The sequence below is a fragment of the Bubalus kerabau genome, chromosome 2 (genome assembly GCF_029407905.1).
Source record: "Bubalus kerabau isolate K-KA32 ecotype Philippines breed swamp buffalo chromosome 2, PCC_UOA_SB_1v2, whole genome shotgun sequence".
NCBI classification, from domain to species: Eukaryota; Metazoa; Chordata; class Mammalia; order Artiodactyla; family Bovidae; genus Bubalus; species Bubalus kerabau.
The window spans coordinates 103,669,483-103,688,618 of NC_073625.1; the positions used below are offsets into that span (position 1 = coordinate 103,669,483).

Sequence of the window (19,136 nt, forward strand, 5' to 3'; positions counted from 1 at the left end):
AGGGAAAACAAAAGGAACAAAGAGCAAGAGAAAAGAAGGGAGAGGGAGTCTAGCATGCAGTATTTTCTAGTCCCAGCTCTCACACACAAATACACATTTAAATACCTTCCTCATAAATGTGAACCAAAAATACTCTTATCATCATTCTGTATGATATATTTCTACACTTAAAGAATTATTATTTAAGAAAATGCTATTACCACCTTTTTGATAAGAAGCAAGAAAAACAGTCTCTTTACACTCATACACTCATTTTTATTAAACAAATAAGGCTGGTAGTGGAACATTTTTTATTTAATGCATAAACATAAGTCTCTTTATTAGAGAAATTGTACATATTGGTGAATATGGTCAATGGTCACATCTATGGGTTAATTCCTTAAAAATCAGAACCAATAATTAGGGTAGATTCTATACTCTCTGTTACATCGTGAAGTGTCTTGTGTAGTCATATTCTATTGTTGGAATGACAGCTTGTACAAATTTCAAGAAAATTAGAAGATACCTAAAGGTTTTTAGCTAAGGAAAATAGATTGGTAAATTCCGATTTAAGCTAACATTGTAATTATCCATTTTATTAAGCAGTAACGCCTCAGAAAATTTATAGAAGACAGAATCTTAAATCAAGTATATTAAAAAAAAAAACATTCATTCATGCAAGCTGGTGTCTATTCAACACAAGGCTCTCTACAACTTTAAGAATGCTTGACTTATCCCGATTTAATATTTGCATGTTAAGACTTCTTAAAGAGTACAAGTTCTTATCAGCCCATGTATTTTAATATATAAGTAAGGACATTGTTGCACATATTTAAATGAGTGGGAAATGGCTTTTTTACTGCCTGTAAGTTTTTTAAGAGTATGTTAGAAAATGAGACAGTGTGAAGAATATAAAAATACTGAAGCAAAAGAACAAAAAATAGGTAAAAATCCTCTATAAGGACTGATTCTTGGTTAGTATAGGTACCTGCCATAGAATCTGCTATACTGGACTGTCTAACAAATTTCTGAATTTTTTTCCTATGTTCCACTGCACTTAGAAACATTAAGAGCTTAATTTTTAATTGATGACTCAATTAGAATTACATAGAGTCTTCCAAGTTGCTATATAGCTTCAAAAATAGAAGTGAATACTCATATTATGCATAATAGGCTTTCAACAGTAAATCTGGTTTGGACCAAAAACTCCTGGTTGTTTCAATATCACACCAGCTCAGTGTTTCTCTGAGGGACACACATTCTGTTGGCAATGCTCATGTTATCTATAGTTCCAAGACAGTGGCAACCCCTCAGTCTACATCTAACAGTGAGTGGCATGAACCACTCATTTAAGCTGTTTGGTATTTAAACCACTGACTTTGGTTGCTTATCACAAATCCAGGCTATGGGCACGTGTATTTCAGGATCCAGTAGTTCACTTAATTCCTCTTGTCAACCCCAGAAAAATAAACGGGTGCTCATATCTGGAGAAAAATGAGAATACTGTATTTGAAGACTACCTGAAATAGAATTCATGTGCTTTTTACTTTTCTTCACTTCAGAGATCTCAGACAAAACCCAACTTTACTTTTTACCTGATAGGAAAGTACACTTTTGATAACATGCTAAATTAGGAATATATCTTGAGGAAAAGATATTCATGTGTTATCCTCTAAATTCATAGGTTACTCGTCTTTCATCAACAGACTAAGTGTTTTGAGTTTCTTTCCCATCAAGAGTTAACAGTTATGAATTGCATACTCTCAGCCATTGCCTTCTGAACAAACAAAGGTACTTGGCAACCTGCTACCTAGAAGCACATATTGCTCTGAGGCTCTGTAACAAAGAAGAGTGAACTGGTTCACACAGGGATACCTGCTCAACAACTGAACCAGGCCAGAACTATCACAGTGCAACATTTTCCAAATAAAGACTCCCACTAAGATTTCCACATATGAGGGGCTAAATTTCTCAAAAAGGGGGAAAAAAATCCCAGAAGCACTTTGCCTCTAGTCACATACACAGACAGGTAAGGATACATATGAACACCAAGTTCTCCCCCTCCTTCTGCAACAGTCTCAATGATTTTCTTCATCACCTCAGCATGCCTAAATGCAAAAGAATAAATATTAGTATAGGTCAACTGGATCAAAATAGGAAAAGCAAGTTTTTGTTTGTGAAAATTTTTACTGTCAGTGATTTTAATATATAACAGTAATTATGTAAAATATTCTCCTCCCTACTCTCCAACAAGCCAGACTGTTGAGTCATGCAGACAATTTTACTGGGGGAGGGGCTAATTTTAAAAAGCTATGGTAGTCACAAAGGAACACAATGGAACTAGTTAGCTTTCCTATGATGGGGGCGGAAGTGGGGTAGGGCAGAAAATCAGAGAAAGGGAAATCATACCAGGGCACAACTGGAGAGCAAGGGCTTTCTGCTCTGAGAAATAAACAAGAATCCAACCAGACAAATTCAAAAAAGTTACATGAAAACGGTTGGTAAAAAACAACAACAAAAAAGAAGTATTTATAATGCTGTGATTTTGACTGCTTAAATATTTAATAGAGAATAAGCCACAACTCAGTTAAAGAAAAGCCAGTTGGTCAAAGTTCATATATATATTTTTTTTCAGATAAAAATTATATGATTCTATTTAGAAAAAAATATTTTGCCTTTATATAAAGGATCTTTATCTAAAGTTTTCCACAAATCTTTTCATGGCCAACTGGTAAATCTCCTATGCTACATAAAACGGGGATATCAGAGTAATTACCTGAGCAAATTAACTAAGTAAAGGGCATCATACAGAAAAAATGAACTTTTATATGTATCCTGGCTTAAATAACACTACTTCAATCTCTGAATGCAACCTTCATGACAGAGGCAATCAACTTAGAAGATGAGAGTAAATGTACTGGCCCTGAGAATATGAAGACATAATCTGAAGCAGCCAATGGCAAGGCCTAAAATGCCTTGATTATGTATATAGACTCAGTTTCACTTTTTTAGTCCTGTGAAAACACACTGATACAAAGAAATACCAAATTAGAAAATGTACTTGATTTGGTAGGGTTGGAAACTTAACTGAAAAGTAGAGGAGAATAGAAATTTTGCACACATCTCCCTTCACTAACCAATAAAAGGAGATTAATAGGTCACCTAGAAAAAGCACAAAGTTAACTTTATATCGGAGAAGGCAATGGCACCCCACTCCAGTACTCTTGCCTGGAAAATTCCATGGATGGAGGAGCCTAGTAGGCTGCAGTCCATGGGGTTGCTAAGAGTCAGATATGACTGAGTGACTTCACTTTCACTTTTCACTTTCACGCATTGGAGAAGGAAATGGCAACCCACTCCAGTGTTCTTGCCTGGAGAATCCAGGGATGGGGGAGCCTGGTGGGCTGCTGTCTATGGGGCTGCACAGAGTCGGACATGACTGAAGCGACTTAGCAGCAGCAGCAGCAGTAACTTTATATTCCACATTCACAGAAAGATATCACAACAGAGCAAACCATTAGTATTTTTTAATCTAAAAAGAATCTTCCAAAATATTCTTGGAGCTAATAAAAGGAGTAAAATCACAAAAATCTATACTGTAACACAACACACAAAGAACAAAAAAATATTCTTAATGAAATGAAACTTAGAAGAAATTGATAAAATTTTTTTTGGTCTTATATATTACTTAAACACAAAAACATTTCTAAGGAAGACAACAGAATTTTATTTATGAAGTAAATTTTTTTCTGTTCAGACACTGTTTATACAGACTCTCAAGTGGTAAATTCATGAAGTGTACACACACACAACACACACCTGCATGGGTGAACTGAACACATAGGAGGTGGTGGGAGATGAGGGTGATTTTCAATGGTCACTGTTTTCTTCACATGATCTTGACTGATGTCTTCATACATATGCTCAACTGTTAAAGGCTGTCGTTGCTGAAACCATAAAAAATGCTTTGAAATTACTGTTCAAGAACTTTTAGGCCTAAACTTTAGTCTTTAAAAATATACTTAGCCCCACCTTCCACATCACTTGCAATTTCAAATTCTATACTATTTAGAATCACCAGATCATTTGGGGCAAAGTACCAAGTAGGCAGGAAAGAGAGTCTGTCCATCAAGGCTATGTGACATCAGCTATCATCTAATACAGAAAAAAGTCCACAAAAAGGCAAGTTCAGAGCTATCAAAACATTTTATAACTTTATAACATCTTTTAGGCCTATTTGTTTTCCATTTATAGTCATTGGAATGACAAGTTAAACAAGTTAATTTTATTTTAGTTTTCCTTTATTACAAACCAACTTCAATTTTCCTCACATTTCGAAGGGGTAAGCTCTAGGGACCAAGGAATAAACGTTAACAGATTATTTCTGTTTAATCCTTAAACAGATGTGAATGTGTTGTTTCACATTGAATAATTCCTAGTTTCTTCAAAATAAGAATCGAATTCAACATTAATCACAAAATTACAAAACAAATGATTCCTAAAACTTTAAAGGCCAAAATATATACCCATGGACTTACTGACAAAAGAATTCAACCCTCAAATTTTAAATATTTACACTAAAATAAATTTTTCTTTAGTTTTACCTCATCATAGCCGAACAACCATAGTCGTGGTGTCTGGTAATATTTATCATAAGTGATGTAAAGGTCATAAGTTCTGGTTTGCAAAATAGCATCCTCACCTCCAGCATCAGTTTTAGCTTTACAAGCTTCTACTATTTTCCTTGTATCTAGAGTAGCCTGGTAATAGTGGAGAAAAATTTACAACCATTAAAATCACTATGTGGTGTTTTGGCAAATCTTCCCATCCTATGTATTTTTCATTCAACAGCAGATATAACAAAATTCAAAGCTAAAATGTTACATGCTATAAACAATGTACACATAAAAAACTCATTTGATAGATCAAGATATTAGGAACACTAATCCCCAAGTTCACTCATTAAAAATTAACTAAAGAAAACTCGATTTACAAACCTCATCTGTTTCCAACAATCCACTCTCTTCATATTCTGTTATAAAAAGCAACAAAAGATTAATCAAGTTCAAAATAATTTCCTAAACCAAATTACATATTACTTCAGAGAATGCAAAACCTGGGTTTTTGCTTTAGTTTCGACTGAAGATATTGAATAAATGAGAGCTAATTCTATATTTCTAAAGAAGCAGATACTCTACCTAACAGTGCCAGAGAAAGTCAGCATACTTGAGGCTTGATCTATTACTAATACCAAGTGGCATGATAATACTACAGAGTCCTTGGTGACTCCATAGGGTATGCAAGGATATTTATATAACTGCATAAGACATGCTCGTTAAGGTCATCAGTGACTTCTACTTGCTGAACCCAGTGGTAAATTCCTGGTTTTCATCTTCAGTTCAGTTCAGTTGCTCGGTCGTGTCTGACTCTTTGCGACCCCATGAATCGCAGCACGCCAGGCCTCCCTGTCCATCACCAACTCCCGGAATTCACTTAGACTCCCATCCATCGAGTCAGTGATGCCATCCAGCCATCTCATCCTCTGTCGTCCCCTTCTCCTCCTACCCCCAATCCCTTCCAGCATCAGGGTGTTTTTCAATGAGTCAACTCTTCGCCTCTTAAGAACATCCGGCGTAATTTATTTCTTCTTCCTTGCAACGTTTTCCTTCCTCAGCCTTTAAGATACTACATTTTCCTTGCTTTCCTCCCACCTCACTAACTTTTCCTTCACTATCTCCTATGCTGGTCCTGTTCAACATCTACAGTAACCGAAAGCTCAGTTTTTGGAACTTGCCTCTTCTTCATCCACACCAACTTCCTTAAAGATTTCATCTAGTCCTAATGACTTTAAATGCTGACGACTCTTGAATTTATTCCCTTACTGCAAACATTGATACCCAACTGTTTGTTTATGACTCGAATGAATGACTAGGGGGCAGCACAAGTATCACATGTCAAAAACTGAGCTCCTGACTTCCCCTCCAAAGCCATTCATTCCCCATCTGAATAACATCATTCTACACACTCAGGTCAAAAACCCTGGAGTCACACGTGACCACTCATGTCACATTCATTCCAGCAACAAATACTCTTTTGGCCCTACCCTCAAAATATCTAGAATATTCAGTTTCTCATCACCTCCAGTTACCACCTGAGCCCTTGTCACAGTCGTTTCTTGCCTAGATTATCAAAATAGACGCCTAACTGTTGTCCCAAACCCATTCAGTCTTTATTCTCAACACTGCAGTCATAGCCATCTTAAAATCTCATTCTGTTGTTCCTTTACTTAAAAAAACCCCAACAGCTTCTCATCTCGGAGTTAAAGCCAGGGCCCTACACCATCTGGTTCCCAGGTTACCTCTCTAACTCCATGCCTTATTACCCTCTCCCTCGCGCCTCTCTAAAAATAGGAGTCTCCTTGCAGTATTTATATAAGTCATATGTGTTCCCACTTCAGGGCCTTTGTACTCTTCCTCAGATAATCAAACAGTCTGTCCGCTTACTTGTCAGGCTATACTCAAAAGGCATATCCTCAGTGAGGTTTCCCTTAACCAACCTATTTAAAAATTACAACACTCATCCTACTACAAGACTCCCTATCTCTGCCTGCCTTTACTTTTCTCCCTAACACTTATAACCATCTGAGACAGTTTATGTTTTGCTTTATCTGTTGTTTTTGTCTGTGTCCCCTAAATCAAATATTAGCTCTCTGAGATCATGTCTACTGCTCTATCTCCACCACCAAATGTAGTATATAGACACTGTCTTACTCAATAAATATTTGCTGAAAAATGGATGAAAATTAACTGTTATATTAGGTACCAATGACACTTTTTAAGCAAAATTCCATATATAGCAATTCTTTCTTTAATTCTATCCAAGGGAAATGTAACAAACATACTAGAAGGTGGTCAGATATTTAAGGCAATTCTATAGCTTGAACTCTAAAAACTGTTCAGTTCAGTTCAATTATTTAGTCATGTCCGACTCTTTGCGACCACATGCACTGCAGTACACCAGGTTTCCCTGTCCATCACCAACCCCCGAAGCTTGCTCAAGCTCATGTCCATCAAGTTAGTGACACCATCCAACCATCTCATCCTCTTGTCATCCCCTTCCTCCTCCTGTCTTCAATCTTGCTTAGCATCAGGGTCTTTTCTTACGAGTCAGTTCTTCACCTCAGGTGGCCAAAGTATTGAAGTACTAAAACAGTACTTTATTCATAACGTTTCCTGCTCCAACTTAACAACTGTATACCATTCAGAGACAGAATCCAGAAATGAGCATTTGTGCAAGAAGGTGGTCTGACAACTATGAGACTTCCATGTGGAAATCAATCTAAACAAGTAGATCTGGGCTGGGGTTTAGTCATGGATGTCTTGAGTGTAGACATGGTATATGAGTTTCCTGCGATCAATTGTGGTTACAAGTAAACTCATCTGGATTTCTTCAATGAATAGAAGTATACATGGAAATAAGGATAAAATTCTCACTAGAATCCAGGAACAGATATACAGCTAGGTTTCATGGAAGCTCAAAAGTAATTTAGGAAACAAAACTGAAAGGTACTTATTCTTTTTGAAAGGTACTTTTAAGTCAAAGGATTCCCTGGTGGCTCAGATGGTAAAAGAATCTTCTGGCAATGTGGGAGACCTGGGTTTGATCCCTGGGTTGGGAAGACGCCCTGGAGGAGGGCATGTAACGCACTTCAGTATTCTTGCCTGGAGAATCCCCATGGACAGAGAAGCCTGGCAGGCTACAGTCCAACCCATGAGGTCACAAAGAGTCAGACACAACTCAGCAACTAACACTTTCACTTTTTAAGTGAAACTCTGGTTCATTAGGCTAAGCTGCCACTGCTTCTTCAGCAGATACCACTTGCCATCTCTACAGATACTATCTTCTACTTCTGCATTCTATCTCACTAAATTCTAGGTACTGGGGGGATTTGGCCACTTTACAGCCTCCAAAATGCCTGCCCTGTCATTTTTCATATTCTCTTCTTTTTTCCAACTGCTAACCCTCTCTCTGTACATACATATATTCATATTTAAACCCTCAAAGAAAATCTAATGCATTTTACACACCATTCTTCCTGCCAGACTACAGTCTCCAATTACAGAAGTTACAAGAGTAGATAAAAATCTACCTGGGAGTGTAGGGAGTGAGCAGAAAAAGAGAGTGAAACACCATAAAATAGCAACATTTAACAGCTAAGCAGAAGTAAAAGAGCCTGGGAAGAAGACTTAGAAGAAACAGTCAAGAAAGGAGGAGGAAAATCCCATGTCATGAAAACCAAGGGAGGAAAAGGTTAACAGAATCAAATATACAGAGAAGGTAAGTACTATAAAGACAGATTGGGCTTAATAGAGCGGTTGTCCTGGTGACAGCAATTTCTTCCATCTACTTTTAAATATCTGAACATTTCATATTAAAGATTATCATGCTAATAAAATATGAAGTTTTCAATAGCCATATACTTTTAGACCTGTATTACTGTGTTCTGTTAGTACAATGGGTTTCAATCTCTTGTAACAATGATTTACTAACACATTAAGTCTCAACTCTCAACTGGCAATCCTAGGAAGGCACTTCCAATTCTTAGGAAGCAGTGGGAGGATTCAAAAGGCCCCATTAAGAATAACTATCATACGGTTTAAGTAGTAAGATGCTATCAAAAAGGAAAAAGAAAATACTAAATTCCTAAACAAATTTTCTTCTGTTCTGAAAGAATTTAGGAATTAGCTTAAGAATCTGTATCTTATGGCTATCTCCAGCATTAAATATTTATGATCAAAATTGATCCAGCAGAAATAATGCTATCAAGGCCATGCTCTGCGTAAAGTCCAAGAGCAAGGTAAGTTCTGCACTGATTAAATTTAAACTAAACAAATCCTCTCTAGGCTGTTACATGTTAAAATTCAGAACTCAATAAAGTAGAATTCTTAATCCATACCAATTACATATATTCTACAATCAATACTCTATTGTGATTAAAACAAATCCATAACACAAATACCTTCCATATCTGCAGCTTCTCCTTCGTCTTCCTCTTCCTCCTCCTCACATAAAGCTGAGCAATCTTGGAGTTTTACACTGTCCTTTGAAATTAATTAAATTTAAAGTCATTTAAATATGTTCATGAGTTCAAATACTGAGCACCCACATGCCACCACAGTGCTAACCACTGCAAAAGCAAGCATGATGAGATATTTCTTATACTCAAAAAACTCCTACTTCATATGATAAACCCATAAACCAATCATTAAAAACCATGTGCTAACCACTGTGACTGAAAAATACAAAAAGTATAGAAGCACCAGGAGTCATTTAAAAATTGTTGCCGGTTGCACTTCTGACAAAACAATATTTCTAGCTAACCAATTCACTAGTATTAGAAAGTCAGTTCAAAGTTAACTCTTACACTTAAAGGAGAAAAAAAATATATATATATATATATATATATTTATAAATCACAATACATTTATATGTTAATATTATTATAAATCAAATACTATCGTATTCTCTAATTTAACATTCCTGGTTGAATTAAGCAATTACAATTATTATAACACATAAGATTTTAGTTCAATTTCTTAACTATATCTGCGTCAAAATAACATAATGCTAACCAAAGACAAGCCTAATATAATATACAATTATCACTTTCACAAAATTAATATTCTAAAAATCTGAAGTCAATGTAGTAGGTCAAAAAACTGGATGATTAGTTTCACCTAGTTTATAATTTTAATAGTATGTATTCTAAGCACTAAATTATAAAAAAAAATCATGTAAATTCTGTATTAAATAGGAAATGACAGGGAAGATAAATTCTAGTTGTAAATTATTCCAAGTACTCAACCATTAGTAAGACATGAGAATGCTAAGTGGGATACTAAGTACCATATTAACCATTATTAAGTTTATTAAAAATTCCTGAGAGGGTTTATCATAAACCTATCAAAACAATGGATCCACACTCTGCCATTTATTATTCCCAAAGTCTGATCCATACACATTAATCGCTGGAATAAACAAGAGCTTCTGAAGCAGCAAAGCCATTTATGTAATTTCTCCTTAGTCAAATTCTCCAAAAAGCAGAACTTCAAAAGGATGAATTCTCAGACTAATGAACTGAACCGTAATCCCTAGCAAGCATTAAATTGTACACTGGGAAAAAACCTTGTTTGGGTTTTTAACACCTTCTGTTAAGCCCCAGTAACAAATCCCAAAAGATCCAAGTGACAAAAACACACAAAGACGATGATCTTAAACTAGGAACTGCTGCAGCTGTTTCAGAAAGACAAAAAGAACGGTTACTCTGTCAAATATTCTATCCTCTAAGAGAATGGACTATTTAACAAAATAGTTAAGAAAATATAAAAGTGAAAGTGTTTTGCATTATTTTATATTATTTCATACAACTATATAAAAATATGAAGACAACTATAATCATTCTTTAGAAATGAAAAGCTAATATAGATAGTCTAAATTACTGAAAAGTTTCAAGCAGAAAATTTCTACCCAATTGTATATTTTTACCCTTCCTTCAAATAATCTATACAATATAACCCAACTGATTTAGCTTTCACTCATTCAAAACGTCATGATTTTGGATGCTATAAAGCTTCCTTTAAATTTTCAAAATGAAAAACAGAACAAAAAATAAGAATCCCTCAAATTAGCAGTAAATTAAGAAACTTCAGAGGAAATGAATAAACTGCTTAAGACAATGTTTAAACTACAAATTTAAACACGATATTTATATCAGCAATCTATTACAGTAATCAGCAAGTAAGTAAATCCCCTCAAAAACCTCCACTTAGAGAATGTGTGGGACTTCTGTTTAAAAATAAAAAGCCATTTCTTGTAAACTGGCCTAGAAAGCTTCCCAAATAGTAAAAATTTATAGATTTTAACCAGTTACAGTCTCAAAAAATGTTTTTCTTAACCATTTGACAGAGTAAAGAAAAGAGAAGCTCTGGGAAACAGTAGTGTTTTGGTATACTGATGCAGAAAAATGAGAGGAAATAAAATAGCTGGAATTTAAAAGAGTTGATAATAAATACTGATAGTAAGAGTTTGCATATGAATGATATGAATAACCTCAAAATAAATACAAAAGCGAGTAACTAGGTCACTGAATTTAAAAACATAACTAATTAACCATTACCTTGCTTTCCAGTGTAATCTCCTTAACTGCTTCAGTTATTCCTGCAATACCTGTTTAAAATTCAGCAGAAAATAACTAAAATTAAGTTGTAAAGATCTTCAATTTACCTGATTTGAGCAATATAAAAACTTTTAACATTATCTAAATTCTCAAAATTCTCTGAAATGAGAAAGCAATGTTAGCAGCACTTTTACAAATGAACTCTAATGGGAATAAATAATCACAAAGGTACTTCTCAAAATTAAATAACTTTTAAAATATCAGTTTAATATTTTACCATAAATTATCCTAGCCTATCTTTCCTCATTTAGTATCCTTCATTTATTTTATTTACTTCCCTTGTGTGAGCCTATCAAAATAAATATTCTCACAAAGTAAAGAGACTTATAGGGGTCATATAACCTGCAATGAAATTTTCTCAATAAGATAATGGTTATGTTAAATATGTTATTTGCTTCAGAGATCTAGGGCATCCAAAGGAAGTAATATTCACATCAGATTTATATAAGATTTTCTATTTTACTGCTTCTGTATTTTATATAGTCCTCACAAACACTGTTTTGTATGGTAGTCACGGTAATGGTTTCTCCCTATAAAGAAATGAAGTCTCCAGAGAAAGAAACTTGTATAAATCTCACAGTTACATGAAGAACCTGGGATTCAAATCCACACCTGCTCTTCGGTTCAGTGCTCTGTCCACTGTACCTCATTAAACAGCTACCTTGGAAACCACTTATCTTAATGAAGGTGACATTAAGAAGATGGCAGGATCATAAGTCAGCTAAATAATATTTCTAATTCAAGATATCCATCAGTGTTTTCAAATGATTCAACAAGGATGGGAAACAGTAAAGAAAAAAAAAAACAAAAAACCCTAAACACAAAATATGCTTTGCTCCTTTGTTTATCTTCTGAAGCTTTGATATATCTGTTCAATATATCCAATCCAAAGAGTTACTTTCAAATAGAAAATGTCAGTCACAATCCATAGCTCGAGCATAAAGCTTTTATATCAAATTAGTTTTTCTAGAAATTATTTTATAATAGGTATGATTATTAACATAATGGATTTCTATTACAACTCACTAAGATTACTTCACAGAAACCAACAAAATAAACCTCTTCAATCCATCTAAATATAATGCAGTAGCATCCCATTAAATCAGACTCTCCTAAAAGGAGGACACATTGGAAAAGAAAAAGAAAGCTGAAAGGATTCTAATGAAGGTAACACTGTACCAGTTGTGATGGTTAATCTCTTATGTCAACTTGGTAGGTTATTGTATCCCATAGTTTGATCAAACAGCAGTCTAAATGTTACTTCTGAAGGTTATTTTTCAAACGTGCTTAACATTTAAATCAGTATACTTAAAGAGTAAAGCAGATCACTCTCCATAATGTAGGTGAGCCTCATTCAATCAGCAGATGGTTAAGAAAAAGAGACTTAGTCTCTTAATAGACTTTTTTTCTTAAGGAAAAAAGACAGTCTCTAGAGGAATTAATTCTACTTCCAGACTGGCCTCAGACTCTAGCTGTATCAACTGACCATTACCAGTCTTCAGACTGCTGGCCAGCCTGTCCTTTACATTTCAGAATTGCTAGCTTCCACAATCATGTAAAAGGACTTCCCTAATGGCTTAGTGGGTGAAGAATCTGCCTGCAATGCAGGACACCCCAGTTTGATTCCTGGGTCAGGATGATCCCCTGGAGAAGGGACAGGCTACCCACTCTAGTATTCTTGGGCTACCCTGGTAGCTCAGACCGTAAAGAATCCACCTGCAATGTGGAGACCTGGTTCAATCCCTGGGTTGGGAAGATTCCCTGGAGGAAGGGATATCCGGCAACCCACTCCAGTATTCTGGCCTGGAGAATCCTCATGGACAGAGGAGCCTAGCAGGCTACAGTCCATGGGGTCTCAAAGGATTGGACACAACTGACTAAGGACAGCACAGCACAATCATTCCAACACCTGCTTATCTCTGTGATGAATGCCTTTGTAAATATGCACCTGGATTCTGGGACAGGGATTAAGGAATACAACTAGACAACTGAGAGGCTCACTAACTTGACATCAGAAACAGTGCTATAACCAGTGGCTCTACTCTATCAACAGGCAATTTCTTACAGACGTGCCATCCACATCTTCCAGTAATGAAGACAAAAACAGAAAAATGGAAAGATTTTGGGAAGATGCAGGGGAAAAAACATACAAAAAGTCTAACAGCACTATTCAGTTGAGGAAAAGGGATGATTTTGAAATTATTTTAAGAAGTTGTTCAAACTGCTATTTTCTCTAGGCCTTGACATAACAATATTCAACTCATTAAGGAACAAGAAAGCTTCAACGAACTCAGGTCCTGAATCTGCTTCTGAATCATTTAAGGAAACAGATGGCAGTGTCCTTTACTCAGAGCAGAGGAAAAACTAACTGAAAGAGGTACTTTTTCCTGTGCAGATTATTTAGCCCTCTGACTACTGCAGTGAATCTCAACTGAGAGCAATAATTTTGCCTTCATGGTATATTTGGCAGTGCATAGTGGCAAGTAGCACAGTACTATAAAATGTGGCACACTCCAAAGGCATTTTTTCCTAATTTGTTCTCCAGCTTCTTTTCAGGTAAAAATCTTCTGGTACAAAACTATACCTTGTGTTGCTTTATTTTTTAAATCAAGGCTGTTATAAAAGATTGCAAAAGAGTTTAAAACAAATTAAACACATGCCATTCTATTCTCCTCTTACCTGTATTATGGTAAGTATCTACCCATCCCCCATCGCCATCATCTTCTTCAATGATAGCTTCCAATTCATCTGAATATTCCATCTGTTTACACCGCTTGTAGCATGGAACTATAAAGAAATGCCAAGAGCAGTTACTAGGATATATTCTGCTTCCTGTAAATCCATTTTTAAAAGAGAGTTTATTCCATAAAATATATTCCTACTATCAAAATATTAAGTGAATATATTTTATTTCTAATAAGAGTATTTAAGAGTTACACTCAATCAACAGACATATAATTATTTGATGACACTTATCTTTCCCTAAATAGCTTTGTGAGAAGACAAGTAGAAAGGCTCTACTGAGAGTGTTCAAAGTATGCTCTACCTTTATGATCTGTGATTAGCAAACCTGAAGTCAGAGATGACATTGTTCAACCTCAGGCTAATGAATAACATATCATTTTAGTACTTTACTCTCAGAACATGGAGGCACTACTTGTCATACTCAGAGGTGGTAGAGGTGACCTCTGGTTTACAACGTTAAAGTAACTTTCAATATGAGCTTCATAATTTGTATTTAAGCTCCAGCTATTAATAATGGATAAACCAGTGTAAAGTTCACTAATCTGCTAAACTTTACTCTCTTACACAAATTGGTGCCAAGTTCTTCATATAGCATATGCTTCGATCAACAGGTATTATTCATATAAGCCTAAAACTGAAAAATTATAAGGTAAAAACATTACAATGTGGGGTCAACAAAATGCTATTCATCTCTTGATTTTTTTTAAAAACAAGCAAGATAGACATGACCAATCTAATCAAAAACTATACTGTAGGAAATAAAAAACTGATGTTTTGTACATATTTTGCCTTTCCTATAATGAGTAGAATACAAATCAATGCATTGTTATATGTCATTAGACTGTGACTGTAACAACCTTTTGACGTTGTTTTCAAATTAGCTTCATAATAACCTCATTAATTTCATAAATACTTGTTTCAGAAACACGTTTGTGCCTACAGGTAATCTTTCAATGATACAATGGATAATAAAACCTCTAGCTTTGAGATTTTAGATATCAAAAGCAGTATCAATTATACCTTTCATGAAAAACTTAGGTTTAAAAAAGACTGATATTAAGTAGCTGAAAAGATAGTAATTATGAAGTCCACTTAAAAGGTCCAACAAGGGTGTCTTTTCACCTTGCTTATAGTTTCCTTTGTTGTGCAGAAGCTTTTAATTTTAATTAGGTCCCATTTATTTATTTTTGCTTTTATTTCCAATATTCTGAGAGGTGGGTCATAGAGGATCCTGTTGTGATTTATGTCAGAGAGTGTTTTGCCTATGTTCTCCTCTAGGAGTTTTTTTTTTGTTTTTTTTTTTAATTTTATTTTATTTTTAAACTTTACATAATTGTATTAGTTTTGCCAAATATCAAAATGAATCCGCCACAGGTATACATGTGTTCCCCATCCTGAACCCTCCTCCCTCCTCCCTCCCCATTCCATCCCTCAGGGTCCTCCCAGTGCACCAGCCCCAAGCATCCAGTATCGTGCATTGAACCTGGACTGGCAACTCGTTTCATACATGATATTTTACATGTTTCAATGCCATTCTCCCAAATCTTCCCACCCTCTCCCTCTCTCACAGAGTCCATAAGACTGTTCTATACATCAGTGTCTCTTTTGCTGTCTCATACACAGGGTTATTGTTACCATCTTTCTAAATTCCATATATATGCGTTAGTATACTGTATTGATGTTTTTCTTTCTGGCTTACTTCACTCCGTATAATAGGCTCCAGTTTCATCCACCTCATTAGAACTGATTCAAATGTATTCTTTTTAATGGCTGAGTAATACTCCATTGTGTATATGTACCACAGCTTTCTTATCCATTCATCTGCTGATGGACATCTAGGTTGCTTCCATGTCCTGGCTTTATAGTTTCTGAAGGTCTTATGTTTAGATCTTTAATCCATTTTGAGTTTATTTTTGTGTATGGTGAAAAGACAGCCTTCAGAATGGGAGAAAATAATAGCAAATGAAGCAACAGACAAAGAATTAATCTCAAAAACATACAAGAAACTCCTGTAGCTCAATTCCAGAAAAATAAATAACCCAATCAAAAAATGGACCAAAGAACAAAACAGACATTTCTCCAAAGAAGACATACAGATGGCTAACAAACACAGGAAAAGATGTTCAACATCACTCAATATCAGAGAAATGCAAATCAAAACCACAATGAGGTACCATCTCATGCCGGTCACAATGGAAGCTATCCAAAAGTCTACAAGCAATAAATGCTGGAGAGGATGTGGAGAAAAGGGAGCCCTCTTACACTGTTGGCGGGAATGCAAACTAGTACAGCCACTATGGAGAACAGTGTGGAGATTCCTTAAAAAACTGGAAATAGAACTGCCTTATGATCCAGCAATCCCACTGCTGGGCATACATACTGAGGGAACCAGAATTGAAAGAGACACGTGTACCCCAATGTTCATCGCAGCACTGTTTATAATAGCCAGGACATGGAAGCAACCTAGATGTCCATCAGCAGGCGAATGGATAAGAAAGCTGAGGTACATATACACAATGGAGTATTACTCAGCCATTAAAAAGAATACATTTGAATCAGTTCTAATGAGGTGGATGAAACTGGAGCCTATTAATACGGAGTGAAGTAAGCCAGAAAGAAAAACACCAATACAGTATACTAACACATATATATGGAAGTTAGAAAGATGGTAACAATAACCCTGTATGCGAGACAACAAAAGAGACACAGATGTATAAAACAGTCTTTTGGACTCTGTGAGAGAGGGAGAGGGTGGGATGATTTGGGGGAATGGCATGGAAACATGTATAATATCATATAAGAAATGAATCGCCAGTCCAGGTTCGATGCATGATACAGGATGCTCGGGGCTGATGCACTGGGATGACCCAGAGGGATGGGATGGGAAGGGAGGTGGGTTCAGGATGGGTAACACATGTATACCCGTGGCTGATTCACGTCAATGTATGGCAAAACAAATATAATATTGTAAAGTAATTAACCTCCAATTAAAATAAATACATTTAAAAAAAAAAGGTCCAACAAGGGGACTTCCTTGGCAGTCCTGCTGATATGACTCTGCACTTCCACTGGAGGCAGCATGGATTCAATCTCTGGCCAGGGAACCAAGATCCTGTATGCCATCGCAGTCAGTGCAGCACAAAAACCAAAAAAAAAAAAAAAAAAACAGCCCAAGAAGAAGTCCAATTTTGCTTAGAGCCATTCTCATCATCAATCTATACTTTTTGGCAAAAAGAAATAACAAAATGGAGATAAAATCAAGTATGGAAAAAAACAGTCTACCATAGAAAATCCACAGGAAAAAAAAACTTTACCATAGGGAAAGGCTACCCTCCAGTATTCTGGCCTGGAGAATTCCATGGACTGTCCATGAGGTCACAAAGAGTCGGACATGACTGAATGACTTTTACTTTCATATAACATTCAGAATGTCATTAAATTTCCAACTTTCTGTCAGAGAGAAGCTAGAAGTACAACTTTAAGCACAAATTACAATCAGTAAGGAGGAGGAACAAGATGGCAGAGTAGCAGGTGGACGTGGAATACATCTCTCTCCACGGATACATCAGGAATATAGCTTCAGACACAGAAGTGCTTTTCTTCCAAGGAGCAAAAGCCTTTTAATTTCATGGCTGCAGTCATCATCTGCAGTGATTTTGGAGCCATTTAGGCTGTCACAAATCAGCTGTTTCCCCCTCAGCCTTAAATGTTTCTCCTGTGACTCAGACACCCCAAGGTGGGGATCAGACCTCTGCTTCAGTTCCCCCACTGAGGGCAGAGGATGAGATGGTTGGATGGCATCACTGACTCAATGGACATGAGTGAGTAAACTCCGCAAGTTGGTGATGGATGGGGAGGCCTGGTGTGTTGCAGTCCTTTGGTCACAAAGAGTTGGATACGACCGAGCAACTGAACTGACTGACTGTAATGGAATGGGAATCAGACAGTCCTTGCTGCAGCCATACATAGCCTACACGGCGCAGTGGCTGGGAAATGGAGTTTAGGGATTGTGGAGCAATCCCAGGGTGAGGGCTGCTGTTGACTGTGGAGAGGTGGACTGAGGGGATGTGAAGGAGTCTGTGGTGGGAAATGCCCATGGAGGAAAGCCGGGCAGCCAAGGAAGCAATGCAATACGGCTGAGTCATGTGTAGGGGGTAGAGCCATAATCATAATCTCTCTCCCCTGACACACCAGCATCAGCCCCTGAACAACAGAGAGGCTGGCCCATCAAATGTCTGATGCACTGAATTACAGAGTAGGACCCCACCCACGGTGCCTCTTTAAGTGCCTGATGCGCCGATCTACAGAGTAGGATCCGAGGCAGGGGGCCCCTCTATGTGCCTGATGCGCCAAACAACAGAGAAGGACCCCACACAAGGGAGCCCTGTAAGTGCCTATATGGGCAGAGCTACTACAGACAAAGACTGGCCAAATAGGCCTTCTGATCACCAGCTACAAAAGGCTCAAAAAAACTGATAGGGCCATAACTCCTGCGGCAGAGGTAGTCCGCGTCCTTGCACACTTGGCACCGCGAGGGTACCCGCACGCCAAGCAGCTGTGCTACCTTCATGCTCAACTCTCATTGGGGTAGAGCTGCCACAGGCAAAAAAAGTCGTGTCTATGCACACAGGGTCTCTTAGGTTGTGTCGAACTCTCTGCGACTCTGTGGACTGTGGCCTGCCAGCCTTCTCTGTCAGGGACGGGGGTTCTCCAGGCAAGAATACTGGAGCATATTGGCCTATGCTGCTGCTGCTGCTAAGTCGCTTCAGTCGTGTCTGACTCTGTGCGACCCCAAAGAGGACAGTCCACCAGGCTCCTCTGTCCCTGGGATTCTCCAGGCAAGAACACTGGAGTGGGTTGCCATTTCCTTCTCCAATATTGGCCAATACTAGTTGCCAAACCCTTCTAGAGCACTATATTTCCTGCTGCCTGAGCCCCCAACTCCTCTGAGTACCTGGTGCTGCCAGAACCCCTGCGACTCAAGCAGCTGCACCACCTCCACACCTGGCCCTCACAGGGGCAGCCCTCCAGGGCAGCCTCAGGAGCAAACCCCAGTGGACAACCCATATCCAGAGGTGGAAATAAAACCATAATTGAAACCTGGGGCAGTGTCACTAAGGAAAAAGACCCAAAACACTCCTACCAGCTGTACAAGCTGCAGATTAAATCCACACAA

The 19,136-nt window shown here is 37.1% G+C and overlaps 1 protein-coding gene across 1 annotated transcript in view; it reads right to left on the reverse strand.

Moving 5' to 3' along the window:
• Positions 1–234: 234 nt before the first annotated feature.
• Positions 235–19,136, reverse strand: part of ATG3 (autophagy related 3) — a 35,266-nt gene continuing 16,364 nt past the window's right edge. The window contains exons 5-12 of the mRNA XM_055568152.1: positions 13,895–14,002; positions 11,156–11,205; positions 8,999–9,080; positions 4,977–5,011; positions 4,584–4,739; positions 3,799–3,926; positions 2,019–2,087; positions 235–505 (exon numbers count right to left, since the gene is read on the reverse strand). Of these exons, the coding sequence (XP_055424127.1) occupies positions 424–505; positions 2,019–2,087; positions 3,799–3,926; positions 4,584–4,739; positions 4,977–5,011; positions 8,999–9,080; positions 11,156–11,205; positions 13,895–14,002 (710 nt within the window). The 3' untranslated portion in view covers positions 235–423. The remainder of the gene's footprint in view (positions 506–2,018; positions 2,088–3,798; positions 3,927–4,583; positions 4,740–4,976; positions 5,012–8,998; positions 9,081–11,155; positions 11,206–13,894; positions 14,003–19,136) is intronic.